The sequence below is a fragment of the Lagenorhynchus albirostris genome, chromosome X (genome assembly GCF_949774975.1).
Source record: "Lagenorhynchus albirostris chromosome X, mLagAlb1.1, whole genome shotgun sequence".
In the NCBI taxonomy this organism is placed as follows: Eukaryota; Metazoa; Chordata; class Mammalia; order Artiodactyla; family Delphinidae; genus Lagenorhynchus; species Lagenorhynchus albirostris.
The window spans coordinates 91,295,509-91,314,761 of NC_083116.1; the positions used below are offsets into that span (position 1 = coordinate 91,295,509).

The following is a 19,253-nucleotide window of genomic DNA, read 5'->3' on the forward strand; positions in this document are numbered from 1 at the left end:
GAGGTTGTGTGGGCTCTTTATCTCTTGGTCAGGAAGTGTTCCAAGCCCAAGGCCCATTCTTATATGGCCAAATGGGGGTCAAAAGACTGCCTGATAATATTGCCTGTCCCCCAAACTTTTGTTTTTGATAGGGCCTGGGAAGGCAGAAGAAAGGTTTACTATGAAGAGAAACCAGGACTAGAAAATGTCAGCAAACATCACAGGCATGTGAAGAGGCTGGCAAGGGCCATCAACACTGAATTCAAGAGGATCTCAGATACACTGAAATAATGACATTAATAGCTAACACTTATAACGGTGTTTACTGTATATCAGACACTGTTCTAAATACTTTGTGGATATTAACTCCATTTGGTTTCCACAATAGCCCTAAGAAGTAGGTACACTTATTATTGTCATAATAATATAGATGAGAAAACTGAGGCACAGAGAGTTTAAGTAACTTGCCTAAGACCATGCTGCTAGTAAGTGGCCGAGCCAGGCTTCAAACTCAGGCAGTTTGGCTCCACAGAACATGCTTTCAATCACTGTTCCATGGTGACTCTTGGGAAGACAAGGGACTCACTGCAGTCTGACCAAGACAGGACCAGGTCACCAAGATGGAAGAATGGCCCCGGGTCTGAGAAATACAGAGATTGTGATGCCGAGGAGAAGAAGATGAATACAACCATAGGCTATATGCCTGTGAGGCTGATAGTTGGACTAGGCATTGTCAGTGTCATGACTAAGCATTGTTAATATGTTCACATTTCCTTATAAATGCTTTATTTACTGATTATATAAATGTGATGGGGAGAAAACAGGGTGTAGGTCACTTAGCTCTTTTTTATACAGTCGAAAGTGTTTATTACTTCTTATGTATTGGTTTTGAAAAAAATTCATTTTGAGTAAAGCATTTGATTAGTATTCCCTTTTCAAGAGTCTAGCTGCTATGTAAATCTAGTGATAGGTACAGTGTGTTGATGTAAGAGCTTTGGAATAGGGCAAGAGGTACGCAGTCACTTTAAGGTTAGACCGCAAGGATGTTGGAAGCTCCTGGAAAGGAAATGTAGGACTTGAGTGCTCTAACCCAGGCAACTGAATCAATTATAAATAAAGTATACCAATACCTCTCATGAGCAAGGGATGCAAAAATCCCCAACATAATACTAACAAATTGAATCCAGCAATATATAAAAAAATAATTACCATGACTGTATGGGTTTATTCCAGGTATGCAAGGAAGGTTTGACATTTGAAAATCAATGTAATGTGTCATATTAACAATTTAAAGAAAAAGATGACCTGATAAGATCAATTGATGAAAAACAATTTGAAAAATATTTGACACCCATTCACAATAAAAATCCTTAGCAAACTAGGAATTCATCCTTTTGACCAGGGTTTGACTTGTGTTAGACGAAGTAGGCATTTGACAATGGCATAATAGGGACTGATGAGAACAAAACCAAACCAAACAAAATGTGCCTTAGGAAAATTTTCCTCCTCCAGATTCTTTTGACAGGCTTTTCTTCTTGTCTGCCTATCTGGGCTCACAGCACAACTCCGATGGAGGATACGAAGTCACCCATTTTCACTCATAGGAGGCCACTGTAAGGGAAAGATCTCATCAATCACTGAAAATCTAAAGAACCAATCACTTGTTCTTCAGTCTTTAATTCTCCTTGCCTTCCGTTTCTATCATTCCTTGGCTCTCATTCGGGCTCCAGTTTCATTACTTCCAACCATCATCTACTCCCTCCATCTCAGAAGAATCACATGGCCTTGATAGGAAATGTAATAAACTGTAGTGTATGCAGTAGTGTGCCTCTCAGATGTCTCCCCCTTTAGGACTAAGTTACTCATTCTCTCAGCTGCTTAGAGATTCGGCAGCCTATAACTCTCAGCTGAGTCTCTCTCAGGACTTGCCCTTGGCTCAAGAAAGTCATCTAATGGAAAGTCATGCCCCATCTCCACATCCCAACAACTGTTTCAATGCCTGGCACCTTTGCTTCAATTAGGGATAACACTGAAGGGCCTTTCCAACTCCATGAAGACTTATTACAATTCACCAATCAACATAGGGTTCCAAATGTTAACAACTCTACCAAATCATGTCTGTGCTGAATAATCCCCTTTTCTTCTACAGTTTCACTCACCAACCTTCTCTACCCTGCTTTGTGTGTCTTAGGAGCCTCTCCTCTGCATCCACCAGGCTCCCTAGCCTTCTGGCTTCTAGCTGAGAAAATGGGAATCACAAAGCAAGTTTTTTTAAAAAATATTTTATCTAGGGTCTTAGTTGCGACAGGCGGGCTCCTTAGTTGTGGCTTGTGGGCTCCTTAGTTGCAGTATGTGGGCTCCTTAGTAGTGGCATGTGAACTCTTAGTTGCGGCATGCATGTGGGGTCTAGTTCCCTGACCAGGGATTGAAGCTGAGCCCTCTGCACTGGGAACGTGGAGTCTTATCCACTGCACCACCAGGGAAGTCCCACAAAGCAAGTATTAACAGAGTAGGAACATGGGAGATGATCCATTTGAGAGAAATTTTTTAGAGATGATGAGTTTTGCTACTTTTCTCTATTTTCAGCTAAAGAGCTCTTTGAGCAGTGATGACCCTGAATTAGACTTTGCCATCCCTCTCTACTAAGGCTGCAACAAGATTTCTGCAATGAGAAGACTATTAAGGCACTGTTTGACTGTAGTATTTAAAACCAGATTAATTTTAAAGGTTACATATTTAAGATATTTTACCTCTCGGATGCACAATTTTAAGACATGGTATAAAACTCTCATTTATTTATCTATTAATTCAACAAATATTTATTCATCATCTATGATGTTTCCAGCAGTATACTAGGCACTAAGATACAGATTACACAAAAATCCTTGTCCTCATGGGAGCTTATATTCTACATAAATTGTGAGGAATAACATTGCACCCAGGCTTGAAAAAGACAAACTTGCCAGAGGGTTAAGGTTTTTTTGGGGGGTAATTTTTAATTGAAATTTAATTCACGTAACACAAAATTCACCATTACAATGTTCAATTCAGTGGCTTATAGTATATTCACAATGTTGTGCACCCACCACCACTCACTAATTCCCAGAACAGTTCCATCACCCGCAAAAGAAACTCCATACCCATTTGTTACAGGTTGAATTGTGTTTGTTCCCCAAATTTCATGTTGAAGCCCTACTTCAGAAAGTGTCCTTATTTGGAAATAGGGTAATTGCAGATGGAATTAGTTAATATGGAATCATACTGGAGTAGGGTGGGTCCCTAATCCAATGTGACTGATGTCCTTATAAAAAGGGGAAATTTGGACACAAAAACAGAGGGAGAACACCACGTGAAGATTAGTATTATGCTGCCACAAGCCAAGGAACTACCAGAAGCTGGGAGAAAGGCCTGGGGCAGACACTTCTCTAGTGCCTCCAGGGGGAACATGGGCACTGCTAACACCTTGATCTCAGACCTCTAGTTTCCAGAATTATGAGACAATGAATTTCTGTTGTTTAAGCCACCCAGTTGTGGTACTTTGTTATGGCAGCCCTAGTAAATTAATAAACCATTAATAGCCACTCTCCACTTCCCCCTCCCCTCAGCCACTGGAAACTAATCTACTTTTGTTTCTAGGTATTTGTCTATTCTGGATATTTCATATCAATGGAATCATAGAATAGGTGGCTTTTTGTGTCTGGCTTCTTTCTTTTTTTAACTGAGGTATAGTTGATGTACAATAGTATATGTTTCAGGTGTACAACAGTGATTCGATTTTTAAAGGTTATATTTCATGTATAGTTATTATAAAATGTTGGTTATATTCTCTGTGATGTACCATACATCCTTGTAGCTTATTGATTTTATACATAGTAGCTTGTACCTCTTAATCCTCTACCCTTATCTTGCCCCTACCCCATTCCCTTTCCCCACTGGTATTTTGTTGTCTATATCTGTTTCTGTTTTGTTATATTCATTAATTTTTTAGAATCCACATATAAGTGATTTCATACAGTATTTATCTTTCTCTGATTTATTGCACTTAGCATAATACCCTCCAAGTCCATCCATGTTGTTGCAAATGGCAAAATTTCATTCTTTTTCATGGCTGAGTAGTATTTGACTTCTTTAACTTATAATGGTTCATACACATTGCACATTGTATCAGTACTTCATTCCTTTTTATGGTTAAGTAATATTTCATTGTATAGATACACATTTTTTTATCCATTTATCAGTTGATTGACATTTGGTTTGTTTCCACTTTTTAGTTATTAGGAATGATGTTGCTCTGAACATTTATGTACAACAAGTTTTTTTGGTGAACATGTTTTTCAATTTCCTTGGGTATACACCTAGGAGTGAAATTGCTGGGCCATATGGTAACTGTTTAATCTTTTGAGGGACTGCCAAACTGTCTTCCCAAGTGGCTGTATCTTTTTATTCAATACATTCCCACCAGAAAAGTAGGAGAGTTCCAGTTTCTTCTCATTAATTTTAATACAATGATTGCGTTACTCTGTTTAAAAATATGATGAGTTTGTTTGGCTTTTAATAGGTTTGAGGTGTGAATTAGATTCCCAAGCATTATGTGCAGTAGGAAATGTAAGATTTTTTTTTACATCTTTATTGGAGTATAATTGCTTTACAATGGTGTGTTAGTTTCTGCTTTATAACAAAGTGAATCAGTTATACATATACATATGTTCCCATATCTCTTCCCTCTTGCATCTCCCTCCCTCCCACCCTCCCTATCCCACCCCTCTAGGTGGTCACAAAGCACCGAGCTGATCTCCCTGTCCTATGCGGCTGCTTCCCACTAGCTATCTATTTTACGTTTGGTAGTGTATGGAAATGTAAGATTATAGTTTAGAAAAAATTCAGAGTCAGAGATGCAAATATGAGATTGAGCACACCTCCCCCTCATAAATATGAACTTCCTTTATTCCTTTGAAGACTATATCCACATGGTATACCATCCAAAAGAAAAACCAGTTCAAAATAGTTACAACTTTTTTCTTATTCTGTGACTAGCTTCTTCATATTCTTTGTCCATTTTTCTATTCTCTCTTACAACAGTTTGTGGGGATATTTTTATTAGGAATAGTAGCTCTGTTGTAAGTGTTGCAAATATTTTCCCCAATGTACATCTTTTTTTAAAAATTTATTATTTATTTATTATTTTTGGGTGCATTGAGTGTTCGTTGCTGCACCTGGGGTTTCTCTAGTTGTGGCAAGTGGGGGCTTCTCATTGTGGTGGCTTCTCTTGTTGCAGAGCACAGGCTTTAGGCGTGTGGGCTTCAGTAGTTGTGGCTCACTGGCTTTAGAGCGCAGCCTCAGTAGTTGCGCCACACGGGCTTAGTTGCTCTGTGGCATGTAGGATCTTCCCAGGCCAGGGCCGTGTCCCCTGCATTGATAGGCAGATTCTTAACCACTGCGCCATGAGGGAAGTCCCCCCAATGTACATCTTACCTTTTGATTTTGTTTTTATTTTAAAGATGTTTTAATGAGGTCTAGGATTTACTTCATGGCTTCTGAGTTGTTCTTATTTATCCTCCATCACAATGTTATATGATATTTTCCTATATTTCATTATGACATTTTATTATTTTGTCATATTTAATTTTAATCCATCTGGAGTTTGTGATTGTATACGATATGATTTAGGGGTCCAGAATTTTTTTCCCTTACAAAAAGATTTACATCATATCAGCACTATCAGTTTCCACAAACTTGGAACAACACATTTGTCATGTTATTTTCCATATATGCATGGCTATGCATTGGACCTCTGCCTTCCACTGACTTTTTCATCAACCATCATAACCTAGTTTAAGTAGATTTATAACTTTATATACAGTAAGGCAAATTCCCCTCTCAATTTCTTAGTTTTTTTACACTATTGTTAGCTAAACTTCATTTAGTATTTCATATACTTGACACTGACTCTGGATTTTTTATTCTGTTTCAGTGATTTCTTTAATTCTGCTCTATGCCACATGTTTTATTTACTGTAGTTTATAATGGAGTATAATATCTTATATGTCTTCCCTTATTATAACTATCCTCAAAATACCCTTGGCTGTTTTCATATATATTTTTTCCTGCCAATTAAAATGAAGAATTGTACCAAAGGCCCCTGATCCTATTTAGAATATTGATTCAAATTGCCTGAAATTCATGGATTAGGTTTATGGACAACTGGGGTTTTACAGTATTGAGTCTTCATTCATGAATACAGTTTATTTATTCTCTTTTATATAGATGACATACAATCTTCTTAGGTTTATTTATAGTTGAATTCTTGCTTTTTGATGTGCATTATTCTTCCTAGTATATATATTTTACTAGTTATCATTGACATGTACATGATGGCTAATCTTGATTCTACAGAGTCCCTAGTTGGCATCTAGCTAGGATATCTGTGCATATTAACAATGATACAATTTTCATTTCAGAAAAAAGTGACAATGCAAAGGTTAATTTGAGATGCAGAGGGGAAATGGGAGGCATTTCAGGTAAAAGTTTTCTATGCTAAAGAAAAAACTGGGGAAAAAAGAGGCAAATGTAACAAACCTGGTAAAGGTTTCCATTTGAAGCCAGTGGTTCAAGAGCATTTTCACAAAAGGAATTAGAGAAACTCAGTATTATATATATGATAAAAATTCCCATATAAATTTACTCCCAATTAAACAATATTATATATGTGATATATATGATATATATCAGTATTATATATTAATACTGTATTAATTTATACCCAAATAAATTTACTCCCAATAAAACAAAGTTGCTTATGCTAAAGAAAAACCCTTGAAATATAATGAGCGTGAAGAGAATTCTACTCTTGGGAATTCCCTGGCGGTCCAATGGTTAGGGCTCTGCACTTCCACAGCCATGGGCCTGGCTTCCATCTCCAGTCAGGGAACTAAGATCTCACATGCCCGCGTGGTGTGGCCAAAAATAAATAAATGAATAATTTTAAATAAGAACCCAGCATGTTTTAAAAAAAGAGAGAATTCTACTCTTGTGCTCAAGGACAAAGATTTATTTTGAGTAAAATCCTATAAGCTTGAGAAATGGCAAAGACTTTTAGTTAATGCTCAGCATAAACATCAGAGAAAACATGGTGTAGAGAAAACGTACGATTCAAAGCAATTTGCAAATGCATTCAGTTCTGGATCACAACTTATTCAGCATTATAAACTTTCTACTGAATAGAAAACTTATTAAAGTAAGGAACATGGAAAGACCTTAGCCAATACTCACTTCTTACTCAACATTAGAGAATTCATATCAGAGAGAAATCCTGCAAATGTGTTGAATTAGCCAATCCCCATATCTTACTCAACATCGTAGCATTCATACTGAAGTGAAACTCTGTAAATGACATGAATGAGGGAAGGCCTACAGATATGACCTCTGTGTTGCTGAGATATGAGAATTCTTGCAGGAGAGAATCCTACAAATGTATTAAATCTGGGAAATCCTTTAGATGTGGCTGCACTGTTGCCATTACCAAGCATGAGAGAATTCATAACCCTGTGAATATAATGAACGTGGATGGGAGGGATGTGTTCTTACTTAGAAAACTCATATAAAATAGAAATATGAATCTCCTCTATACTCTTTTAAGCATACCTCATACTTTATTCACCAACAGATAATTTAATAAAATCTAAATAATTGTAATTCATAGGTTGTCCTTTTTTTTCTTAAAGAATCAAGCATTTTTAAGGGAACTCCCCCATCTTATTATTATTATTTTAAAAAATTATTTTATTTTTGGCTGCGTTGGCTTGTTGTTGTTGCACACAGGCTTTCTCTAGTTGCAGTGAGTGGGGGATACTCTTCGTTGCGGTGCACAGGCTTCTCATTGCGGTGGCTTCTCCTGTTGTGGAGCACGGCCTCTAGGCGTGCAGGCTTCAGTAGTTGTGGCACACGGACTCAGTAGTTGTGACTCGCAGGCTCTAGAGCACAGGCTTAGTTGCTCCACGGCATGTGGGATCTTCCCGGACCAGGGCTCAAACTCATGTCCCCTGCATTGGCAGGGGGATTCTTAACCACTGCACTACCAGGGAAGCCCTATAGGTTTTTCTTGGTTTAGCATGTGAAATTCACACTGGAGATGGACATTAAGAATTAGTTTTGTGCTACTACATTACAAATCAACAGGAAACTCGTACAAAAATAACTGAATCAAGCAGAAGTATAAAAATACATTTGGCTACAGGCAATAATTTTAATATATTAACCAGTGGTAAGACATCTGGCAAAAACCACTATTAAATTCAGATGAGATAGTGACATCAACATAGGACATGACGAGTACAGCAAAATGACTGAAGAGAGGGGCACAAGAGGAAAGGGCCTTCACTTCTGAAAACAGCAGCTCTACTCACTCTACATACTCTCCTGCCTGTTTCCCACAGTACATATTATTACACACTGGCTTATTACAACATCTTTCAATAACAGAAAGAGACCTTGAAAGTAGAATCGTCATCAGCTAGCTGAAGTCTTCCTCCTTTGGGGTTTATTGTGGTACACACACTTCTCAACTAACAGACACAGTCATCCAAAGACTGAAGCTCTAACCTCTGTGCCACCTGACAGTCATGTGATTGGCTTCATGCCAACATATTGGAGCCATCAACCAGTTCCCTGGGGTGGATTCCCATTTTGTCTATTCCAGCCCCATTCACTCTGCACACTCTCCTGCCTGTGGGAAATCTGCAGAGGCAGTGGCACACACAGCGATGCAGTGCAGCAGGAGATGAACACTTGCAACTGGCCTTCCCTTTCCTACAGGAACTCACCCAGTTCAAAGAGCAGAACGCCATCAAGACATTGCTTGATGGACCTGTCACCTGTTACTGCAGGGAAGACTTCCAGGAAGAGGCAGGTAACAGGGACCCTCAGCAGAACCCTGCACCACAGCAAGACAGCAAGCTCCCTCAGCTGCCGCCCACTACAAGTGCTCAGGACCTCTGCTCCTCGGAGGCGGGAAAATCACAGCAGTGCCCTCTGGCTGCTGCTCCTCAGGTCTGCAACCTCCGCACAAACACCAAGCAAGTGTACTGCTGGGGGCGGAGTCACACTGTGTTCATGAGGTCCACCCACTGGGATGGTTGAAACAAACCAACCTCAGAATCTACAGGAACAGTATGTTCGGGTTCCCCAGGACCACCCTCAGGCTTAAAGATTCCCTAGAAGGACTCGGAACTCAGAAAAGCTGTTAGTTCTTTTCAGAGTCTGTGAGTCCTGCTGAGCTGTTATATACAGAATTATTATTATTTTTAAAAGAAATTTATTTATTTATTTATTTATTTGGCTGCACCAGGTCTTAGTTGTGGCATGCGGGCTCTTTAGTTGTGGCATGCGGGCTCTAGTTCCCTGACCAGGGATCGAACCCAGGCCCCCTGCATTCGGAGCATGGAGTCTTAACCACTGGACCACCAGGGAAGTCCCATACACATAGTTAGGATTTATGACAGTGAAAGTAAAATCAGCAAAGGCAAAAGGTGCAGGGGTGAAGTCCAGTGGAAACCAGTGGTGAGATCCAGTTGTCCTCTCCCAAAGGAGTCACATGGACAATGCTTAATTCTCCCAGAAATGATGTGTGACAACACATGCAAAGCGTTGCCAGCCAGGGAAGCTCACCCATGCCTAGGGGTCCAGAGATTTGACTGGAGGTCAGTCGTGCAGGCATGCAGCTTCCACGTCACTCACTTTAGCTACTCGGTCTACAGCCCCCAGATGTCAAACTAATACAGCACAGCCGAGGGCCTCAGACATACAAAACAGACCCTCACCATACGTCACACCATTAGCATGAAGCACCTGGTCAGATGGACCAGAGGTGCCTGGATTACAGAAATACCCTACTAGGCAGAACACGCCAGGCTCTTTGTGGTGCTCTCCCAGGAGTGGGGCAAGGACCAGTCTTCCCGAGACAGGCTTTTCCTGGAACGTAAGGGCTTGAGTAACCTGGGCCTGCTGGGGTTACACTTCACAATGAATTTTAACTTAGAGGCCTAATTGCCATTTAAAAACATGTTTTCAGGGAATTCCTGGCGGTCCAGTGGTTAGGACTCTGTGCTCTCACCGCCAAGGGCCCGGGTTCACTCCTGGGCCCTGGGCAAAAAAAAAAAAAAAAAAAAAAAAGACGTTTTCAGTGGTGACCCTGGGCAAGGTTGGTGGTGAAGGGGAGGGAAGCACACAGTGCAGGAAGGAGCAGCATTGGCACCAGCACGCCCCCTGTGCTGTGGAGAGGGGGCGTTGGGGAGAGGACAGCAGAAACTGCCACGGTAACCAAGCAGGACCCTAGAGGCCTTCCCGGGACAGACCCCTCCCATGTCCTCCACCTGCTTCTCATCTGTAGAAAAACTCTAGCCTCCTTGGTCTTCCCCAAGTTTCAAAGAATAATTTAATCAGAGAAGTGAGAAAATGCAGAAACAAAGGAAAACAGTCAAGCAAGACAAAATAATAGTTTAGCCATTAAACAAAGTCAAGGACCTTTAGTTCCTCCCCAAGGGCTATAGATAATATCCGGAGCCATACCCTGTGAGCTGTTTTGCAGATACTGAAATCCCCATCAGGTGGAAGACCTTAACTGCATGCTGACCACAAGCACTTAGACCCCAGACTGGTTGGAAGCAGAAGGTTGATGAGGTTGACTCCCCGATTACCTCACCAGCAACCAATCAGAAGAATGGCCATCAGCTGATCACACATCCCACAACCTCCTGCCTCACTCTGTCTTTAAAAACCCTTCCCTGAAAGCCATCGGGGAGTTCAGGCCTTTTGAGCACTAGTTGCCTGGACTCCTTGCTTGGTGCCCTGCAGTACACGCTGTACTTTCCTTCACCACGACCTGGTGTCAGTACATAAGTTTTATGGGGTGTGGGTGAGTGGACCCAAGCTTGCTTTGGTAATACCACCACTTACCAGGTGCCTGCCTTAGGACACATTCTGGGCTGGGGGCCCTAGAGATGTTCCTTTAAACAATCCTTTACTTCTTCTTTTCCGTTTTGTATTCCTTTTATTTCCTTTTCTTCTCTGATTGCTGTGGCTAAAACTTCCAAAACTATGTTGAATAAGAGTGGTGAGAGTGGGCAACCTTGTCTTGTTCCTGATCTTAGTGGAAATGCTTTCAGTTTTTCACCATTGAGGATGATGTTTGCTGTGGGCTTGTCATATATGGCCTTTATTATGTTGAGGAAAGTTCCCTCTATGCCTACTTTCTGCAGGGTTTTTATCATAAATGGGTGTTGAATTTTGTCAAAAGCTTTCTCTGCATCTATTGAGATGATCATATGGTTTTTCTCCTTCAGTTTGTTAATATGGTTTATCACATTGATAGATTTGCGTATATTGAAGAATCCTTGCATTCCTGGAATAAACCCCACTTGATCATGGTGTATGATCCTTTTAATGTGCTGTTGGATTCTGTTTGCTAGTATTTTGTTGAGGATTTTTGCATCTATGTTCATCAGTGATATTGGCCTGTAGTTTTCTTTCTTTGTGACATCCTTGTCTGGTTTTGGTATCAAGGTGATGGTGGCCTCGTAGAAGGAGTTTGGGAGTGTTCCTCCCTGTGCTATATTTTGGAAGAGTTTCAGAAGGATAGGTGTTAGCTCTTCTCTAAATGTTTGATAGAATTCGCCTGTGAAGCCATCTGGTCCTGGGCTTTTCTTTGTTGGAAGATTTTTTTTTTTATTTTTTTATTTTTTTACATCTTTATTGGGGTATAATTGCTTTACAATGGTGTGTTAGTTTCTGCTTTATAACAAAGTGAATCAGTCATACATAAACATATGTTCCCATATGTCTTCCCTGTTGCGTCTCCCTCCCTCCCACCTTCCCCATCCCACCCCTCCAGGCTGTCACAAAGCACCGAGCCAATATCCCTGTGCCATGCGGCTGCTTCCCACTAGCTATCTACCTTACTGCGTTTGTTAGTGTGTATATGCCCATGACTCTCTCTCGCCCTGTCACAGCTCACCCTTCCCCCTCCCCATAACCTCAAGTCCGTTCTCTAAGAGGTCTGCGTCTTTATTCCTGCTTTACCCCTAGGTTTTTCATGACATTTTTTTTTTCTTAAATTCCATATATATGTGTTAGCATACGGTATTTGTCTCTCTCTTTCTGACTTACTTCACTCTGTATGACAGACTCTAGGTCTATCCACCTCATTACAAATAGCTCAATTTCGTCTCTTTTTATGGCTGAGTAATATTCCATTGTATATATGTGCCACATCTTCTTTATCCATTCATCCGATGACGGGCACTTAGGTTGTTTCCATCTCCGGGCTATTGTAAATAGAGCTGCAATGAACATTTTGGTACATGTCTCTTTTTGAATTATGGTTTTCTCAGGGTATATGCCCAGTAGTGGGATTGCTGGGTCATATGGTAGTTCTATTTGTAGCTTTTTAAGGAACCTCCATACTGTTCTCCACAGTGGCTGTATCAATTTACATTCCCACCAACAGTGTAAGAGGGTTCCCTTTTCTCCACACCCTCTCCAGCATTTATTGTTTCTAGATTTTTTGATGATGGCCATTCTGACTGGTGTGAGATGATATCTCATTGTAGTTTTGATTTGCATTTCTCTAATGATTAGTGATGTTGAGCATTCTTTCATGTGTTTGTTGGCAGTCTGTATATCTTCATTGGAGAAATGTCTATTTAGGTCTTCTGCCCATTTTTGGATTGGGTTGTTTGTTTTCTTGTTATTGAGCTGCATGAGCTGCTTGTAAATTTTGGAGATTAATCCTTTGTCGGTTGCTTCATTTGCAAATATTTTCTCCCATTCTGAGGGTTGTCTTTTGGTCTTGTTTATGGTTTCCTTTGCTGTGCAAAAGCTTTGAAGTTTCATTAGGTCCCATTTGTTTATTTTTGTTTTTATTCCCATTACTCTAGGAGGTGGGTCAGAAAGGATCTTGCTTTGATTTATGTCCTAGAGTGTTCTGCCTATGTTTTCCTCTAAGAGTTTGATAGTTTCTGGCCTTACATTTAGGTCTTTAATCCATTTTGAGCTTATTTTTGTGTATGGTGTTAGGGAGTGATCTAATCTCATACTTTTACATGTACCTGTCCAGTTTTCCCAGCACCACTTATTGAAGAGGCTGTCCTTTCTCCATTGTACATTACTGCCACCTTTATCAAAGATAAGGTGTCCATATGTGCATGGGTTTATCTCTGGGCTTTCTATCCTGTTCCATTGATCTATCTTTCTGTTTTTGTGCCAGTACCATACCGTCTTGATGACTGTAGCTTTGTAGTATAGTCTGAAGTCAGGGAGCCTGATTCCTCCGGTTCCTTCTTTCGTTCTCAAGATTGCTTTGGCTATTCGGGGTCTTTTGTGTTTCCATACAAATTGTGAAATTTTTTGTTCTAGTTCTGTGAAAAATGCCAGTGGTAGTTTGATAGGGATTGCATTGAATCTATAGATTGCTTTGGGTAGTAGAGTCATTTTCACAATGTTGATTCTTCCAATCCAAGAACATGGTATATCTCTCCATCTATTTATATCATCTTTAATTTCTTTCATCAGTGTCTTATAATTTTCTGCATACAGGTCTTTTGTCTCCTTAGGTAGGTTTATTCCTAGATATTTTATTCTTTTTGTTGCAGTGGTAAATGGGAGTGTTTTCTTGATTTCACTTTCAGATTTTTCATCATTAGTATATAGGAATGCCAGAGATTTCTGTGCATTAATTTTGTATCCTGCCACTTTACCAAATTCATTGATTAGCTCTAGTAGTTTTCTGGTAGCATCTTTAGGGTTCTCTATGTATAGGATCATGTCATCTGCAAACAGTGACAGCTTTACTTCTTCTTTTCCAATTTGGATTCCTTTTATTTCCTTTTCTTCTCTGATTGCTGTGGCTAAAACTTCCAAAACAATGTTGAATAAGAGTGGTGAGAGTGGGCAACCTTGTCTTGTTCCTGATCTTAGTGGAAATGCTTTCAGTTTTTCACCATTGAGGATGATGTTTGCTGTGGGCTTGTCATATATGGCCTTTATTATGTTGAGGAAAGTTCCCTCTATGCCTACTTTCTGCAGGGTTTTTATCATAAATGGGTGTTGAATTTTGTCAAAAGCTTTCTCTGCATCTATTGAGATGATCATATGGTTTTTCTCCTTCAATTTGTTAATATGGTTTATCACATTGATAGATTTGCGTATATTGAAGAATCCTTGCATTCCTGGAATAAACCCCACTTGATCATGGTGTATGATCCTTTTAATGTGCTGTTGGATCCTGTTTGCTAGTATTTTGTTGAGGATTTTTGAATCTATGTTCATCAGTGATATTGGCCTGTAGTTTTCTTTCTTTGTGACATCCTTGTCTGGTTTTGGTATCAAGGTGATGGTGGCCTCGTAGAAGGAGTTAGGGAGTGGTCCTCCCTCTGCTATATTTTGGAAGAGTTTGAGAAGGATAGGTGTTAGCTCTTCTCTAAATGTTTGATAGAATTTGCCTGTGAAGCCATCTGGTCCTGGGCTTTTGTTTGTTGGAAGATTTTTAATCACAGTTTCAATTTCAGTGCTTGTGATTGGTCTGTTCATATTTTCTAGTTCTTCCTGATTCAGTCTTGGCAGGTTGTGCATTTCTAAGAATTTGTCCATTTCTTCCAGATTGTCCATTTTATTGGCATAGAGTTGCTTGTAGTAATCTCTCATGATCTCTTTTATCTCTGCAGTGTCAGTTGTTACCTCTCCTTTTTCATTTCTAATTCTATTGATTTGAGTCTTCTCCCTTTTTTTCTTGATGAGTCTGGCTAGTGGTTTATCTATTTTGTTTATCTTCTCAAAGAACCAGCTTTTAGTTTTATTGATCTTTGCTATCGTTTCCTTCATTTCTTTTTCATTTATTTCTGATCTGATTTTTATGATTTCTTTCCTTCTGCTAGCTTTGGGGTTTTTTTGTTCTTCTTTCTCTAATTGCTTGAGGTGCAAGGTTAGGTTGTTTATTCGAGATGTTTCCTGCTTCTTAAGGTGGGCTTGTATTGCTATAAACTTCCCCCTTAGAACTGCTTTTGCTGCATCCCACAGGTTTTGGGTCGTTGTGTCTCCATTGTCATTTGTTTCTAGGTATTTTTTTGATTTCCTCTTTGATTTCTTCAGTGATCACTTCATTATTAAGTAGTGTATTGTTTAGCCTCCATGTGTTTGTATTTTTTACAGATCTTTTCCTGTAATTGATATCTAGTCTCATGGCGTTGTGGTCAGAAAAGATACTTGATACAATTTCAATTTTCTTAAATTTACCAAGGCTTGATTTGTGGCCCAAGATATGATCTATCCTGGAGAATGTTCCATGAGCACTTGAGAAAAATGTGTATTCTGTTGTTTTTGGATGGAATGTCCTATAAATATCAATTAACTCCATCTCGTTTAATGTATCATTTAAAGCTTGTGTTTCCTTATTTATTTTCATTTTGGATGATCTGTCCATGGGTGAAAGTGGGGTGTTAAAGTCCCCTACTATGAATGTGTTACTGTCGATTTCCCCTTTTATGGTTGTCAGTATTTGCCTTATGTATTGAGGTGCACCTATGTTGGGTGCATAAATATTTACAATTGTTATATCTTCCTCTTGGATCAATCCCTTGATCATTATGTAGTGTCCTTCTTTGTCTCTTCTAATAGTCTTTGTTTTAAAGTCTATTTTGTCTGATATGAGAATTGCTACTCCAGCTTTCTTTTGGTTTCCATTTGCATGAAATACCTTTTTCCATCCCCTTACTTTCAGTCTGTATGTGTCTCTAGGTCTGAAGTGGGTCTCTTGTAGACAGCAAATATATGGGTCTTGTTTTTGTATCCATTCAGCCAATCTGTGTCTTTTGGTGGGAGCATTCAGTCCATTTACATTTAAGGTAATTATCGATATGTGTGTTCCTATTCCCATTTTCTTAATTGTTTTGGGTTCGTTATTGTAGGTCCTTTCCTTCTCTTGTGTTTCTTGCCTAGAGAAGTTCCTTTAGCAGTTGTTGTAGAGCTGGTTTGGTGGTGCTGAACTCTCTCAGCTTTTGCTTGTCTGTAAAAGTTTTAATTTCTCCATCAAATCTGAATGAGATCCTTGCTGGGTAGAGTAATCTTGGTTGCAGGTTTTCTCCTTCATCACTTTCAATATGTCCTGCCACTCCCTTCTGGCTTGCAGAGTTTCTGCTGAAAGATCAGCTGTTAACCTTATGGGGATTCCCTTGTGTGTTATTTGTTGTTTTTCCCTTGCTGCTTTTAATATGTTTTCTTTGTATTTAATTTTTGACAGTTTGATTAATATGTGTCTTGGCGTATTTCTCCTTGGATTTTTCCTGTATGGGACTCTCTGTGCTTCCTGGACTTGATTAACTATTTCCTTTCCCATATTAGGGAAGTTTTCAACTATAATCTCTTCAAATATTTTCTCAGTCCCTTTCTTTTTCTCTTCTTCTTCTGGAACCCCCATAATTCGAATGTTGGTGCGTTTAATGTTGTCCCAGAGGTCTCTGAGACTGTCCTCAGTTCTTATCATTCTTTTTTCTTTATTCTGCTCTGCAGTAGTTATTTCCACTATTTTATCTTCCAGGTCACTTATCCGTTCTTCTGCCTCAGTTATTCTGCTATTGATCCCATCTAGAGTACTTTTAATTTCATTTATTGTGTTGTTCATCGTTGCTTGTTTCATGTTTAGTTCTTCTAGGTCCTTGTTAACTGATTCTTGCAATTTGTCCATTCTATTGTCCATTCTATCTCCAAGATTTTGGATCAACCTTACTATCATTATTCTGAATTCTTTTTCAGGTAGACTGCCTATTTCCTCTTCATTTGTTAGGTCTGGTGGGTTTTTATCTTGCTCCTTCATCTGCTGTGTGTTTTTCTGTCTTTTCATTTTGCTTATCTTACTGTGTTTGGGGTCTCCTTTTTTGCAGGCTGAAGGTTCGTAGTTCCTGTTGTTTTTTGTGTCTGTCCCCAGTGGCTAAGGTTGGTTCAGTGGGTTGTGTAGGCTTCCTGGTGGAGGGTACTAGTGCCTGTGTTCTGGTGGATGAGGCTGGATCTTGTCTTTCTGGTGGGCAGGTCCACGTCTGGTGGTGTGTTTTGGGGTGTCTGTAGACTTATTATGATTTTGGGCAGCCTCTCTGCTAATGGGTGGGGTTGTGTTCCTGTCTTGCTAGTTGTTTGGCATAGGATGTCCAGCACTGTAGCTTGCTGGTCGTTGAGTGAAGCTGGATGCTGGCGTTGAGATGGAGAGCTCTCCGAGATTTTTGCTTTTGATATTATGTGCAGCTGGGAGGCCTCTTGTGGACCAGTGTCCTGAAGTTGGCTCTCCCACCTCAGAGGCACAGCACTGACTCCTGGCTGCAGCACCAAGAGCCTTTCATCCACAGGGCTCCTTAATTTGGGATGATTCGTTGTCTATTCAAGTATTCCACAGATGCAGGGTATATCAAGTTGATTGTGGAGCTTTAATCCGCTGCTTCTGAGGCTGCTGGGAGAGATTTCCCTTTCTCTTCTTTGTTCTCACAGTTCCCAGGGGCTCAGCTTTAGATTTGGCCCCGCCTGTGCGTGTAGGTCGCCGGAGGGCGTCTGTTCTTTGCTCAGACAGGACGGGGTTAAAGGAGCCGCTGATTCGGAGGCTCTGGCTCACCCAGGCCGGGGGGTAGGGAGGGTCACGGAGTGCGGGGCGGGCCTGCAGCGGCAGAGGCCGGCGTGACGCTGCAGCCTGAGGCGAGCCGAGCGCTCTCCCGGGGGAGCCGTCCCCGGATCCCGGGACCCTGGCAGTGGCGGGCTGCACAGGCTCCCCGGAAGGGCGTGCGGCCAGCGACCTGCGTTCGCACACAGGCCTCCTGGCTGCGGCAGCAGCGGCCTTAGCGTCCCACGTCCGTCTCTGGGCTCCGCACTCTCAGCCGCGGCTCGCGCCCGTCCCTGGAGCTCTCCCAAGCAGCGTTCTCAATCCCCTCTCCTCGTGCACCAGGAAACAAAGAGGAAAGTAAAAGTCTCTTGCCTCTTCGGCAGGTCCAGACCCCTCCCCGGACTCTCTCCCGGCCAGCCGCGGCGCACCAACGCCCCGCAGGCTGTGTCCACGCCGCCAACTTCAGTCCTGTCCCGGCGCTCCGACAAAAGCCGGAGCCTCAGCTCCCAGCCCCACCCGCCCCGGCGGGCGAGCAGACAAGCCTCTCGGCTGGTGAGTGCCGGTCGGCCCGATCCTCTGCGCTGGAATCTGTCCGCTTTGCCCTCCGCACCCCTGTTGCTGTGCTCTCCTCCGCGGCTCCCAAGCTCCCCCACTCCGCCTCCCGAAGTCTCCACCCGCGAAGGGGCTTCCTAGTGTGTGGACACTTTTCTTCCTTCACAGCTCTCTCTCGCTGGTGCAGGCCCCGTCCCTATCCTTTTGTCTCTGTTTAGTTTTTTCTTTTGCCCTAACCAGGTACGTGGGGGGTTCCTTGCCTTTTGGGAGGTCTGAGGTCTTCTGCCAGCGTTCAGTAGGTGCTCCGGAGGAGTTGTTCCACGCGTAGATGTATTTCTGGTGTATCTCAGGAAAAGACTTTTCAAATCTACTTCTTACTCTTGGGACTGCTCTTCTTTTTTTTCTTTTCCTTCTCAGAGAAGATTGTTTAAATACATAGACTCATCTTGCTTTTTCTCTTTCTTCACTTTCAGTTCACTTTTTGCTTTTTCATTATGTTTGAAATAATGAAAGTAAATCCATGTCTCATGTTCCAATATGCATAAAAACAGTATCCAAAAGATCCCTACTTCTTCTCTCCCCAGTACCACATCTTCCTCGCAGATGCCCACTGTTAACAATTTGGTGATAAGGTGCTGTAGATGCATTTACATCAAGTTAACTAAAAATAGACATATATGTAACATGTGTTTTTGCACAAGTGCCATCACACTCCCACACCCATCTTGCTTTTCCCACCTGATTATATTCTGGGTTTTGTTCCTCATCAGTACATAAAGATTATTTCAGTTCCTATTTCGTGGTATAGAAGTATCATTTAACTATTTCTCTACGAATGGACACTTAGATTTTTAATTTTCTTTTTCTATTATATACAGTGCCTCATGAACAACTTTCTGTGTATCTCTTGGCCCATTAGTACAGGTATTTATGGAGAATACACCTGGAAGTAGGATTTTTGAATCAAAGGTGTTCACACTTTAAATTTGCTCTTCCAAATCCTGGACTAATTGCTGCTTTCACAAAATTTTAAAGAGCAGATAATTTCTGTGTTCAACTTTTCCAGGCTGTTAAAAGGTGAAAAGGAATCCAGTAC

General features: G+C 41.0%; 1 protein-coding gene across 1 annotated transcript in view; it reads left to right on the forward strand.

The window, feature by feature from the left end:
• Positions 1-455: 455 nt before the first annotated feature.
• The window catches only part of ZNF674 (zinc finger protein 674), a 51,120-nt gene continuing 32,322 nt past the window's right edge, over positions 456-19,253 (forward strand). Inside the window, exons 1-2 of the mRNA XM_060137354.1 lie at positions 456-464; positions 8,791-9,056. Of these exons, the coding sequence (XP_059993337.1) occupies positions 456-464; positions 8,791-9,056 (275 nt within the window). The remainder of the gene's footprint in view (positions 465-8,790; positions 9,057-19,253) is intronic.